The following is a 14,323-nucleotide window of genomic DNA, read 5'->3' as shown; positions in this document are numbered from 1 at the left end:
TTTGTGCTGATTGTGGGATATGCCTTCTTCTATTTTTACATTCCCTTTCTTCACCTTGGCATGTGAAGAAGGAAATACTTTGTGACTGTGTTAGGCATTTCGAGTGTTTTCTCCCACAGTTGTCTGTGTCGGCTTTCCTTTGGAGCTCGGGGCCTGGCCCTTAGCTTGCTGCTGGGAGCTGGCCACCCCACCCTCTGCCCAGGGCCGGTCTGTATGCGGACTGGCCTCTGTCTGCAAAACTCACTGACTCCTGGCTCACGAAGGTCTTGCTTAGCTCTCACTTTTATATCTTTTGACTCTCCAGCACCTTGAGATGTACTTGATCCCAGAGAAACGGCTACCGAAAGCTTTCAGATCGCTGTCATCTGGTGCCTTTATCCAGCTTCCTTTTTTCTTAATTTCCCATTTCCTTCCTGGTATGTTGTCCTGTTGGTTGAGTGCCTACCGCGTAGGGCATTTTGCACGTGACACAGGCCACACAAGCAGTCCGTCCTTCTGACAGACGAGGCTGGGCCTGTCTTACAGCTGCCCCTTGGCTTCCTCAGCTGTGTTGAGAAGCTGCTCCCAGCGCGGGTATCTGATAGCTGGGACAGTGGGTGTGTTTGACTCCACAGCACAAGACCTTTCCCTTTTGGCCCCGCCTTTCCGTGTCTAGGCCTTGCATAGATGTTAGTGTTTGCTTGTGTTACCGTCCAAGGAGTTCTGTTTTCTATCCACCCACAAAGTCCCTGTTTTTTAAAAACCATCTATTTAACGCATGTAAGTTATTAGGTAATTCCCCCCTTCATTGGAAAAGTACGTGAGTGCTGTGTCTTCCGTGTGCAGCTGGAGCAGGCTGATGGAGAGGAGGTGAGGTCCGGAGGGAGCAGGCGCCGGGTCCCGAGTTCCGTCTTTGGTCTCAGTGAGAAGCTGCCCCACCCAAGACGTCTGGGGTCACAGGAGCGCGCCTGGAGGCTTTGTGCTGGCCGCCCTGTGTGGTTCCCACTCCGGCCGGATGGCTGCCAGTTGAAGGAATTGAATGGGGCCCAGGGCAGAAACAGGGAGGTCAGGTATCAACTTTATATATGCACATCCTATTGGTTCTGTTTCTCTGGAGAGTCCTCAGTAACACATCATCCAAGCAGGAGAGAGGAAGGTGGTATAGACCAGGCAGTGGCAGTGGAGGTGGTGAGAGACAGTGGGAGTCAGTTCAGTTCAGTCGCTCAGTCGTGTCTGACTCTGCGACCCCACGAACCGCAGCACGCCAGGCCTCCTTGTCCATCACGAACTCCCAGAGTTTACCCAAACTCATGTCCATTGAGTCGGTGATGCCATCCAACCATCTCATCCTCTGTCATCCCCTTCTCCTCCTGCCCTCAATCTTTCCCAGCAACGGGGTCTTTTCAAATGAGTCAGCTCTTCGCATCAGGTGGCCAAAGTATTGGAGTTTCAGCTTCAACATCAGTCCTTGCAATGAACGCCCAGGACTAATCTCCTTTAGGATGGACTGGTTGGATCTCCTTGCAGTCCAAGGGACTCTATAAAGAGTCTTCTCCAACACCACAGTTCAAAAGCATCAATTCTTCGGCGCTCAGCTTTCTTTATAGTCCAACTCTCACATCCATACGTGACTACTGGAAAAACCATAGCCTTGACTAGACGGACCTTTGTTGGCAAAGTAACGTCTCTGCTTTTTTTTTTTTTTTTTGTCTTTTTTTTAAATTTTTTTTTATAAATTTATTTATTTTAGTTGGGGGCTAATTACTTTACAATATTGTAATACTTTTTGCCATACATTGACATGAATCAGCCATGGGTTTACATGTGTTCCCCTTCCTGGACCCCCCACCCACCTCCCTCCCCATCCCATCCTTCTGGATCATCCCGTTGCCCCAGCCCTGAGCATTTGTCACATGCATCGAACATGGAATGGTGTTCTGTTTCACATATGATAATATACATGTTTCAATGCTATTCTCCCAGAACGTCCCACCCTCACCTTCTCCCTCAGAGTCCATAAAATTGTTCCATGCATCTGTGTCTCTTATTCTGTCTCGCATATAGGGTTATCGTTACCATCTTTCAAATTCCATATATATGCATTAGTATACTGTATTGTTGTTTTTCTTTCTGGCTTACTTCACTCTGTATAATGGGCTCCAGTTTCATCCATCTCAGTAGAACCGATTCAAATGTATTTTTTTTAATGGCTGAGTAATATTCCATTGTGTGTATGTACCACAGCTTCCTTATCCATTCGTCTGCTGATGGACATCTAGGTTGCTTCCATGTCCTGGCTATTGTAAACAGTGCTGCGATGAACATTGGGGTACACGTGTCTCTTTCAATTCTGGTTTCCTCGGTGTATATGCCCAGCAGTGGGATTGCTGGGTCATATGGCAGTTCTATTCCCAGTTTTTTAAGGAATCTCCACACTGTTCTCCATAGTGGCTGTACTAGTTTGCATTCCCACCAACAGTGTAAGAGGGTTCCCTTTTCTCCACACCCTCTCCAGCATTTATTGCTTGTAGACTTTTGGATAGCAGCCATTCTGACTGGTGTGAAATGATACCTCATTGTGGTTTTGATTTGCATTTCTCTAATAATGAGTGATGTTGAGCATCTTTTCATGTGTTTGTTAGCCATCTGTATGTCTTCTTTGGAGAAATGTCTGTTTAGTCCTTTGGCCCATTTTTTGATTGGGTCGTTTATTTTTCGGGAATTCAGCTGCAGAAGTTGCTTGTATATTTTTGAGATTAATTGTTTGTCTGTTGCTTCATTTGCTATTATTTTCTCCCATTCTGAAGGCTGTCTTTTCACCTTGTTTATAGTTTCCTTTGTTGTGCAAAAGCTTTTAATTTTAATTAGGTCCCATTTGTTTATTTTTGCTTTTATTTCCAATATTCTGGGAGGTGGGTCATGGAGGATCCTGCTGTGATTTATGTCGGAGAGTGTTTTGCCTATGTTTTCCTCTAGGAGTTTTATTGTTTCTGGTCTTACGTTTAGATCTTTAATCCATTTTGAGTTTATTTTTGTGTACGGTGTTAGGAAGTGTTCTAGTTTCATTCTTTTACAAGTGGTTGACCAGTTTTCCCAGCACCACTTGTTAAAGAGATTGTCTTTTCTCCATTGTATATTCTTGCCTCCTTTGTCGAAGATAAGGTGTCCATATGTGCGTGGGTTTATCTCTGGGCTTTCTATTTTGTTCCATTGATCTATATTTCTATCTTTGTGCCAGTACCATACTGTCTTGATGACTGTGGCTTTGTAGTAGAGCCTGAAGTCAGGCAGGTTGATTCCTCCAGTTCCATTCTTCTTCCTCAAGATTGCTTTGGCTATTCGAGGTTTCTTATATTTCCATACAAATTGTGAGATGATTTGTTCTAGTTCTGTGAAAAATACCATTGGTAGCTTGATAGGGATTGCATTGAATCTATAGATTGCTTTGGGTAGTATACTCATTTTCACTATATTAATTCTTCCAATCCATGAACATGGTATATTTCTCCATCTGTTTGTGTCCTCTTTGATTTCTTTCATCAGTGTTTTATAGTTTTCTATATATAAGTCTTTTGTTTCTTTAGGTAGATATATTCCTAAGTATTTTATTCTTTTTGATGCAATGGTGAATGGTATTGTTTCCTTAATTTCTCTTTCTGTTTTCTCAATATTGGAGTATAGGAATGCAAGGGATTTCTGTGTGTTAATTTTATATCCTGCAACTTTACTAGATTCATTGATCAACTCTAGTAATTTTCTAGTAGAGTCTTTAGGGTTTTCTATGTAGAGGATCATGTCATCTGCAAACAGTGAGAGTTTTACTTCTTCTTTTCCTATCTGTATTCCTTTTATTTCTTTTCCAGCTCTGATTGCTGTGGCCAAAACTTCCAAAACTATGTTGAATAGTAGTGGTGAAAGTGGGCATCCTTGCCTTGTTCCTGACTTTAGGGGAAATGCTTTCAATTTTTCACCATTGAGGATAATGTTTGCTGTGGGTTTGTCATATATAGCTTTTATTATGTTGACGTCTCTGCTTTTTAATATGCTGTCTAGGTTGGTCATAACTTTCCTTCCAAGGAGTAAGCGTCTTTTAATTTCATGGCTGCAGTCACCATCTGCAGTGATTTTGGAGCCCAGAAAAATAAAGTCAGCCACTGTTTCCACTGTTTACCCATCTATTTGCCATGAAGTGATGGGACTGGATGCCATGGTCTTAGTTTTCTGAATGTTGAGCTTTAAGCCAACTTTTTGACTCTCCTCTTTCACTTTCATCAAGAGGCTCTTTAGTTCTTCTTCACTTTCTGCCATAAGGCTGGTGTCATCCACATATCTGAGGTTATTGATATTTCTCCCTGCAATCTTTATTCCAGCTTGTGTTTCTTCCAGCCCAGCATTTCTCATGATGTACTCTGCCTATAAGTTAAATGCACAGGGTGACAATATACAGCCTTGACGGACTCCTTTTCCTATTTGGATCCAGTCTGTTGTTCCATGTGCAGTTTTAACTGTTGCTTCCTGACCTGCATACAGGTTTCTCAAGAGGCAGGTCAGGTGGTCTGGTATTCCCATCTCTTTCAGAATTTTCCACAGTTCATTGTGATCCACACAGTCAAAGGCTTTGGCATAGTCAATAAAGCAGAAGTAGATGTTTTTCTGGAACTCTCTTGCTTTTTCGATGATCCAGCGGATGTTCAGGTTGTGTTATTAAGAGGCAGGAACTCTGTAGCCGGATCAGATACAGAATAGGAGTGGGGAAGCAGGCACGGGTGACATCGGGTTTCTGGCTGAGCCTTGGAAGCTGTTGCCGTCTGCTGAGGAAGGCTGGACCGCAGGAAGAACTGGCCTGTGGGGAATACCAGGAGCTTGACCTCGAACATGTTAATTTTGAAATTGCTATTAGATAATGGTAAGTGCAGGTGGTCTGCAGTCGAGGAGCAAAGCCTCGCTGTGGGGCTGGACCAGTGGGAGTTTAAGGCTCTGGGTGATGGAGCCCCAAGCCTGGAGCGCGTGATCATTTAGAGGTTGGTGAGATAAAATGTGTAAAGGAGGCTGGAGAGGAACACGAGCAGGGCCCGAGGAAGAGCAAGCGGGAGAGCCTGTCTCACACGGTGCGTGCTCACTGCCCTGAGTGTGTATCTCTTAGCGCTTTTGAGGAATTATTTTATGTGGTTTTCCCCACATAAGAACTCCCTGAGGGTGGAGATTTTCAATGAATCTCCATCTCAGCACAGTACCTGGCATGTAGCAGGAACTCAGGTGTCTGAGCAAATGAACTGCCTTTGTGGGTCCCAGTTCTTTCTATGCTGAAAACGATGAGAGTTGCTTCCTCATTTGCTCCTATCTTGAATAAAGCCTGAAATCTGTCTTTACTTCTCTGACCAGAGCTGATTTCCCTCAGGTTGGGGGGTGGGGCACGTGTATGTATGATACCCTGGCAACTGCACCATAAAGTATTTCCAGAATAAGTGTGTGTTTCACGGTGTATACTGTCACACACAGTCTTGTTTGTGCTGTGTTTTTTTTGCTCCTCCACCATAGCAAGGGGATCAGAATGCTTCTGAGATGTCTGGCTTCCTGAGAAGTGACTGGAAAACGCGAGGTGAGGTGTTGAGTTGCGCTTTTAGTCTGGGTAAGGTGTGTTGTTTGGATTCCTCTGTTCCTTTCTTGAATTTTATTTATCCTGTTAGTAAGCAAACCTCTGTGATTTTGGTTTAGAGCATGTTGATTTTAAGTTGCCCGTGGGCCTCCAAGGGGAGGTGTCAGGTAGGCAACTGGCTGTGTGCCTTTGGGGCTGGAGGGGCCTGCCAGGCTGATGTGAACCCCCGCTCTGCCAGTCAGCATCTCTGTGCTGTTGGGGTGAGCCGTCGAACAGGCGTGAGGCCGTCTGCTCATCTGTCCGATGGGAACAGCATCACCTGCTTTCGAGGTCAGGATTGAATGAGATACACATACATTGCTTAGCCCAGTGCCTGCATGGAGAGGAATGGCTTCCTGTCACTAAGTGGATAGATCTGGAGAATAATGCCAGAGCTTCTGAGAGCCTGCTGTGTGTCAGCTTATCAGAGTCCTAGTAGTGGATTAGTGTGTTTATTCTTTACTGTTCCCAAGCTCAAACTGTCAGCTACTGTGCCAATACTTCATCTTTGTAAACCATAGCTGAAGCTTTCCTAGTAGCCCTCTCCCCCATTTGTACCCCCCTTATATTTTTAATCCTTATTCTTTTGCCAATTTAAAGTACTATAAATAGCCCAGTGTATAAATGTGTGGATCTAGTAATATTTCAGGAAGTTATTTGTGTTATAATTTCTACTTGATTTGTCAATTTTTAACAAACAACTCTAGTTGTAAACTATATACACTGATACTGACACGGGAAACATGCTTATTAAGTTGTTGTCAAAAGTGAAAGTGGGAGGTAGAAGCTGTGAATACCGAGGTCAGTGTATTTCTCCGCTCTCTTTACAAGTCTGGGTGTACAGTTGGCTCATGCCCTGAGGGTGACTCAGCGGTGTGGGGTTCATTTTCTTCCTAGGCTGCTGGGATGACCTACCATCTACAGCCGCTTCAGTCACTAGAAGCTTTTTGATAGGAACTATATTTAAAAATGTATTTTCTTCCCTTCTGAAGAGAGAGGCTGGCTCTTTCTTGAAAGTGCTATAGACTTGGTCATTTTTTTTGTTCAGTGGCTGATGAGGTGCCTTTTGTGCAGGAAAATGTTCTAAGCCTCTCCATGCTGTGTATTTTCTGATACACCTGGTGAGGCTGCCAGTTTTAGTCCTGAATTTCATAGACAAACTCCAGATTCTATTTAAAACAAAATTCTATGAGGACCTACCGTATAGCACAGGAAACTCTACTCAATACTCTGTACTGGTCTTTATGGGAAAATAATCTAAAAAAGAGTGGATATATGTATATGTAATTGATTCAGTTTGCTGTACAGCAGAAGCCAACACAACATCGTAAATCAACTAGACTCCCATAAAAATTACTTAAAAATCCTGTTTCCGTCATTGATGCAGGATTGAGCCTCTTGCTTTCTGCTTCCTACGTTCACTGCTCAGTGAGCAGCTGTGCCCTTTGGGGAATGTTTCTCTTTCCCACAAATAGTTCTCGCTCTGCGAACTCGTACAGTGATGGAAGAAGCCATAGTTGTGTTCTGAAAACTGAACAGAAAGGGAACAGGAGTGAAAGGTGTCTTTATTTTAAATCTGCTTGGGGTGTGTTTCCATTTACCTTGTCTCATTAAACCCTGGTAATGTTGACACCAGGATGGCCTGGAGCGGGGAATGGCACCCACTCCAGGATTCTTGCCTGGAGAATTCCACGGACAGAGGAGTCTGGCAGGCTACAGTCCATGGGGTTGCAAAGAGTCGGACAGGACAGAGCGACTAACACAATATTGGTTTAAAGTATAGATCGGCATTGGTTGTTTTTCTTTGAGAGTAGCAGTTACCAATGTTGTTAAACCAGTTCATTTCTTTTTGTTCATAATATAGATCTGTGTTTTTTATACTTCTCTTAATGTTGGTTGAGATGAAAGATGAATCTGAGTGTTGAGATGAAACACTGCTTTGCTTGCAGACCACACGCAGTTTTCTCCCTCCCTGCCGCCTTCCCCCACAGAATGATTGATTCAGTCTTATATTGGAAAGATAAGATTCACATTAATCGTTTATTTTATTCAATACATAGCTTCCTTTTAGAATAAACGTCAAAGTTAATGTCAAAGTTAATTTGTCAGATTTTATACTTCATACTTTCATATAAATTTCATATTTCAAATTACAAAATAAAACTTAGTTCCCGTGAGTTGTGTTTGAGGTATAAGAAAATACTTCAAACATTTTTTCAAAATATTTAGGAAACATTTTAGTTAAAAGCATACTGTTCAGTGGAAACGTTGCATTTTAAAAGTGGCTAAAAAAGGAACACTATTTGAAATATCAGCTACATCACAGAAATTTTAGCTTCTGATCTTGCAACAAAGACTAACATTAAGTCACATCACTTTCTCTTAATGTTAAGAGTTCTGATGCTAAGATGGTCACAAAAAAACTGTTCTCTCTGGTTATAGGTAATTTAACTTGATGGGTAGTAATACGGTAGGTTCCATATTCGATGTGAGAATGTTGGGAACCTGTTCTTTGTGTTTCTGTCTACATAACTTGAGATAGTGGGGATTTCTTCTTTGTCTGGACCCTCGTGGGAGCAGCCCCCTGGGGTCTCGGAGCATGCCTGGCAGGCTGCGCCTGGGGGCCCTCCCGGGCCCTCCTGCTGATTGGCGCTGCCAGCGCCGCTCAGGAAGTCTCTCAGAACTTGCTTGAAGATGTAGATGATTTCCCATGGCAGTACATCATTTTCTGCCAGAACTTCTCGAAATCTAGAGGCAAAGCACTTGTGAGTATTCAGTTCAGAAAATCTCGTTTGTCATAACCCTTTATTTCAAAAATTCAGCTTAAATTACGTGCTCATATAGTAGTTATCCATCTTTTGAGTAAACTGCACATTGCTTTAAAATTATGCTTCTAGTGAAGAAATTTTGAAAGTGACTTTAAAACATTTCCTAGCCAGCGAGATATCAACAGATTTTTTTTTTTTTCTTGTCCAGCCCGTTCTTAGGGATTTTGGTTGCTGAGTATTTGATACACACGGTTAAAGAATTTATATGATAAATAACAATTTCCACTCTAAATATAAGAGGAGCAAGCGTTGACAGCGGACATCACAAGAAGAGAATATAATATTTTACCTGCTGAGAACAGTTCCCGTTTGACAAGGTTGAACCTGTGAGCAGAGAACTTCGAGTTGTCTTTGTTCAGTAGCTGGAATGGCTGCGTGGGGATTCTGGTAGCTTCTCAGCCAGTTGTAATCCACACCTGTTTTTTTCACTTTTTGTCCATTTTCGATCTCTTGTATCAGTCTCTCCCGTTCCTTCAGATGCCATTTTAATTCCCGAAACAGAGTCTTTGTCACTACATCTGAGTCAGGGTAGTGTGTGGATTTGGAGGAGTCATATTTTGGCCATTTCATCCAGCCAAAAAATGGCATTTTAAGCCTGTGGAAAAACTCTCGCTTGTTTATTTGCATAAAATGTTACAGTTCTGATCAGCAAATATTTGTTTCTTTACGGTAAATTTGCCAGAAAAGTGCATGAATTTTTCACTGGTTAGATATACAGGTCAGAATAAGATTAGAATGGCTTATTTCTAAGTAGGTCAATGCCAAAAACCAGGCTTTCAAAACACTTTAATGTAGCTAAGCAGGAATGCAATACAGTCAGATAATCTACAGACTGAACACTTTCTGAAAATAACACTAACACTTGCTGTTAAGAGTTCTTAGGAGGCTCTATAATATTAACATACAGGAAAGTGCTGTCTGCAAACATACTTAGGTTTCATACAGAAAAGGTTTAAAGGTTACCTGTGAAGTTGCTGGGTGCAACGTGGCCTGTTGCTGAAGGGTTCACTTGAATTGGTGGCGGAGCTGTGTTTCACGCAGGCACGGCTCCTCCCGGATGGGTCCCCTGCTGAGAGAATGAGCCTCCTCCTTTCCCCGCTGAAACCGTCTTCAAAATAAATAACTTTCTATGTTAGGAATGAGGCTGTGATGTCTTCATTTAGAGAGAATGCTCATTAATTCACCTTGTAAGTAAGCTAGAAGAAATGACAAAAATAACTTACTATTTAATCTTAAAAATTATGTAACGATTTGCCTTTTGAATGTAGCTTGGTCTCTTTGAAAAAGATGCCTGCAGCTACGGATTCTGGTCCTAAATGCATTTAGACATATCTTTGGTAAAGAGAGGAAGAAAGGTCGTCTGGAGCACCGCGGATGCGCTCCCAGCTAGAGTGGAGACTGTCGCATGATGTGCCGCTCTGCTGTGCGTAGCTGCAGGCCACAGTTTAGTGCTGTATTTTTATGCCTGTAGAGCTCTAAAAATAACCATGTTGCTTTTACTCTTCAGCTTAACTTTCAGGCCATTTAGAAGCCAGGTCACTGTCCCCGCCAATGAAAGCATGGGAAAGGGATCGGACTTGACTCTTTGCACAATATACACACAATATACATTCTGAGAAAATGTGTTACGATTGCGCAAAATAGGCAAAGAATGCTAGATATTAGTCGTGTGAAATATTTAGTAAATGTTACATTCTGTACACTTTTTGTTTTTCTTTCTAAATAGTATTTAAATTTGTATATTTAAACAAGTCGCAATGCATCACATATGATATTATATACACTGAAGTAGATAACTTTAAAATATACGTTGTAATCTCTAGAAACATGGTGATACGGCAATCTATTGATTAAGGTCAGAAAAAAAATAGAAACGTAAGAACACATAAAGTTGAAAACAAAATCTTACAATTCGTGATAGAAAATAATTTCTGTGTTTTCTTCTGGAGCTGAGAGTGAAGCTTGCACTTACTATTTGGCGAGTGCCGCTGTGTAAGGTCCTTGTGAGGATTTTCTGTCCGCGAGCCTGTGTGTCTCTCCCTTGGGGATGGACGGGTTCCTGACCCTCTTGGTCTGTGTTAAATGACTGCACAGTGCTTTCCTTCTATAATGTTTGTGTCTTGTGTGGCTCTTTCCTTCAACTGAACTGTGACTAGTAGACGTCGTTCGTCCACATCAGACCTGCATGTCACGCATGATACAGAGGGATGCGTGTGGTCACCCTGCAGCTCCCGTTACTCACATGTTAGAAAACCCAGATGTCAGGATTCATTATCTGCAATGAGAAGGTTTTCACATTACATCGTGTACAGCGCCGTGAGAAGGACGGGAGGAAAGTTTCTCATGACAGAACTGTCCTCTTGGATTTCCTCCTAACGGTACCGTGAATCATGCGGCTTCTCCCTTTGAATAACCTCCTTGTCATTGCTTTAGTTCTTAACATGTTTGCCTCTGAAATGTCAGAACTGTGTTGGATGTAGAGGATGACCCGCATTTCTGTGCCAGGCTTGCTTTCTTGCACACCAGTGTCTGTCCCGCACGCGCCCGGCTCCCTCCGACCCTTCAGCTGCGCTCACACTGGCTCTGCTGAGGAGCTTGTTTTTCTTTTCCGTGTACTACGCTGTAACTCTCTTTTTCAGGGCCTGGCTTAAATACCAACTAATTTTTTCTTTGGTCTGAGGGAACAACATCATCTTCCCCTTGACCTCGTTTGTTTGAGCTCCGGTTGTATTTCTCTTCACGGCTAAACTGCCATCCTTTGAGACCAGGTTCAGTTCTGCCCCAAGTGGGGTTGCGGCTCTCCTTCCCTCAGCAGGTCTCCTTGACTGTGCCCGACTGTGCCAAGGCCCAGATGCCTGGCGGGACTCGGGGGGCAGGGGGCAGTGGTGGACAGACTGACCATTCCTGCCCCTTGGGCCCCATGGGCAGACGGACCCGAGTCCCCGAGGGGTCAGTGTGGTGGTCCTGGTACTCTCGAGGCCTCCCTGGTTGGCTGTGGGGGTCAGGGAAGGCCTTTCTGGGGACGGGCTGTCCTTTGAGCAGAGACCTACGGGTCAGTGAGCAAGCCACCCAGAGAACTTCTCGAGGGGCGGTCTCCCATCTCCCGTTGACCTATTAGCACCTAGCCGGCTATTGAGACTTGCCCAGGTCTGACCTTCACAGAACGTTTCCTACCACCCTGACTCACAGTACATTTTCCTTTGATCTTCCTCGGATGAGCCAGTCTTTCTAATACTTAGGGTGTGCTGCTTGTAGTACTATGAATTTTGTTTTTTCTGTCCTAGCTCCTGAGATCATTAGATTGAAATAGAGCCCAAATGTCATTCTCTGATTACAGCAGTCCCCCTACTGTAATGTAGATGGAGAACAAATATTTGTAGATCCAGTTAAGGAAGTACCTTTCATTAATCCTGCCTGTTCATCAGAGTATAATCAGAATAATGTTGGATTTTATTCATCAAACATTTTAATAAGTTGAATAAGTGAATTCTTTCTAATTAATTGTAATCTCCTGAGGCTGTTTGGTGTGGAAGACATAAAACTTGAACTGTGAAGCAGTTAGGCTAATTCCTTTTTGGTTACTGTCATGGTTTTCTAGGCTACATCTTGGCTGAATTGTAGAAAATTTTATAAGACAAAGTGAGATAGGATCACATCATCCCTAGTGTGCGCGTGTGTAAAAGTGTAAGATGTATAAGGAAGTACTTAAATTCAAGTCTAAAAAGACAAAATTTTGGAATCCTGAAGGGCAGGTGAAGGAGCCAGATTGTATATATGCCGATTTTATACATTTACGGCCAGGGCCGCCTTATACAGTTCTCAGTAGCTTTCTGTTGCAATTAAAGGAAGATTTTTCATTGTAAGGAGACTACTGTCTTTCTGTTTTTAATTCCTTTGCTACTGACCTCAAAATTCTAGATTATTGGTTCTTTTTTGTCTACTAAAGATGCAGTCAGCATTTGAGAAACTGATGTTAAATTTCTTTTCCCAGTATCATTCCCTCCATAAGTATTTTAATTAAAGTGCACTAAGATGCTTTCACACTAAAAGCCAATTTTCCTGGGCCATGTTCGTATCTTACGGGAGAAGGAAACTCGCAATGTGTGCCTGGGCCACGTGCTGGACGTGCTTGCTCTAAGGTGACCTCTGTTCTTGCCGTTTATCTTTGTAGACCGTGCACAGGTTTTATAACTTGTTCATTAATATTTTCCTTTTTTGTGTTCCTTTCTAAAGCCTTCTTTACTCCAAAGTTATGACATAGAGGAAGATCAGTGTTTTAGGCTTAAAAAATAAGTACCCCCTGGGTGTAGAGTTGGTTTGGAATTGATTTGCGGTTGCTGTGAGGTGGGAGGCCCCCCAGGTTGGATAGCCATTATCCAAAGTCAGTGGTCGTTGCTAAGCCCAGGAGCTTTCCTGACGGCTTCTAGCCCAGTCCCTGTGGGCGTACCCTGGGCACTTGGAATATCATCATATCATGGGGCCCTGGGTCTTGTTACATCCTTTGGGGCTGCAGGTTCCACCCGGCCTCCTGTTGGCAGCGATTGGAGGTCCGTCGGGGCCTCAGAGCCTTGGCAGGGCTGTGGGGATCTGTCCTCAGTTCCCCAAGTCTGTGCTGGGCTGTCTGGGCTTGGTGCCGCACACCCAGCCCAGGTGAGCACCAAGGTTCCTAGAGGCTCCCGAGGGTCTGCAGCGTCCCAGGTGCTGTCCCGCCAGGACCTCCGTCTCCCAGGCCTCCGGCCGGAAGCAGGGCCTTTGTTGTCCTGCCTGCCAAGCCCTTCCTGCAGCAGCCTCTGCCCTCTGGGCCGAGCAGTGGACAGACAAAGAAAAAGGGCCCTGAGAGTTTGCGCCACCGACAAAGGTCTATCTAGTCAAAGCTACAGTTTTTCCTGTAGTCACGTACGGTTGTGAGAGTTGGACTATATAGAAGGCTGAGCGCCGAAGAATTGATGCTTTTGAACTGTGGTGTTGGACAAGACTCCTGAGACTCGTCTCTTGGACTGCAAGGAGATCCAGCCAGTCCATCCTAAAGGAGATCAGTCCCCCCACACCTCTGCCTGTGCCAGGGCCCGCGTGCATTTAGTAGTGTGGGGAGTTCAGGCCAGGGGCTGCCAGAGGTAAGCACGAAGCACTGTGCCTGGTGTGTGCTCTGAATTCTCGTCTCTCCCCAGTCTGCCCGTTAACTGCTGGCTGCGGCATTCTGCAGGAGTCACAGCCCCGTTCTCTGCCTTGAGCTCGTTCTTGACTCCTCTGCTTGTGCTTCGTCGCTCAGTGGTGTCTGACTCTCTGCGACCCCGTGGACTGTAGCCTGTCACGCTCCTCTGTCCCTGGGACTCTCCAGGCAAGAGTACTGGAGGGGGTTGCCCTGCCCTCCTCCAGGGGATCTTCCCAACCCAGGTCTCCTGCATCGCAGGCGGGTTCTTTCCCATCTGAGCCACCAGGGAAGCCGGTTATTGTACATGTGCCAGGTTTAATAGTGACAGCCTAGTCTATGGGCTCCACGCCTACCACTGCCCGCTCTGGTCTGAGCGATGTCATCTCTGGCCTTGGGTGTGTGGTGGTCTCTTAGGTGGTCTCCCTGCTTTTCTGCTGTGTCTTAGCCCCCATCATTCCACCCCACTTTACCCGGTCAGAGCCATCCTGTTAAAATAGGAGTCAGGTATTGTTATTTCTCTGTCTATGCGCCAGATTCACCTCACTCAGAGCAAAGGCCAAAATCTTGAGGATTAGCCCCTGCCAGTCCCCTGGTTCCCCTCCACCCCAATCCCTGGCTCTTCTGTACCTCTAGCCTGCACCCCCCCGCCCCCGCCTCCTCACGGGGCTTTCTCTGCTGGAGCCACATGGGTCTCCTGCCCCACCTACCTGGCACTTTGGCCTCAGGACT

General features: G+C 44.5%; 2 protein-coding genes across 7 annotated transcripts in view; one reads left to right on the top strand and one right to left on the bottom strand.

Moving 5' to 3' along the window:
* Positions 1–14,323, top strand: part of TDRD9 (tudor domain containing 9) — a 108,997-nt gene that overhangs the window by 4,146 nt on the left and 90,528 nt on the right. The gene's annotated exons all lie outside the window — the stretch shown is intronic.
* RD3L (RD3 like) lies at positions 7,627–9,031 on the bottom strand. Its single transcript, XM_081548547.1, has 2 exons — positions 8,732–9,031; positions 7,627–8,362 (listed from the first exon to the last, which is right to left on the bottom strand). The coding sequence occupies exons 1-2, from the start codon at positions 9,028–9,030 to the stop codon at positions 8,062–8,064; spliced, it is 600 nt and encodes a 199-aa protein (XP_081404673.1). The 5' UTR covers position 9,031; the 3' UTR covers positions 7,627–8,061.

The sequence above is a fragment of the Giraffa tippelskirchi genome, chromosome 12, assembly GCF_054371585.1.
Source record: "Giraffa tippelskirchi isolate mGirTip1 chromosome 12, T2T-mGirTip1v1.2.pri, whole genome shotgun sequence".
NCBI lineage: Eukaryota > Metazoa > Chordata > Mammalia > Artiodactyla > Giraffidae > Giraffa > Giraffa tippelskirchi.
Note: the sequence above shows the minus strand (reverse complement) of the source record. Positions and strands in the feature narration are given on the sequence as shown.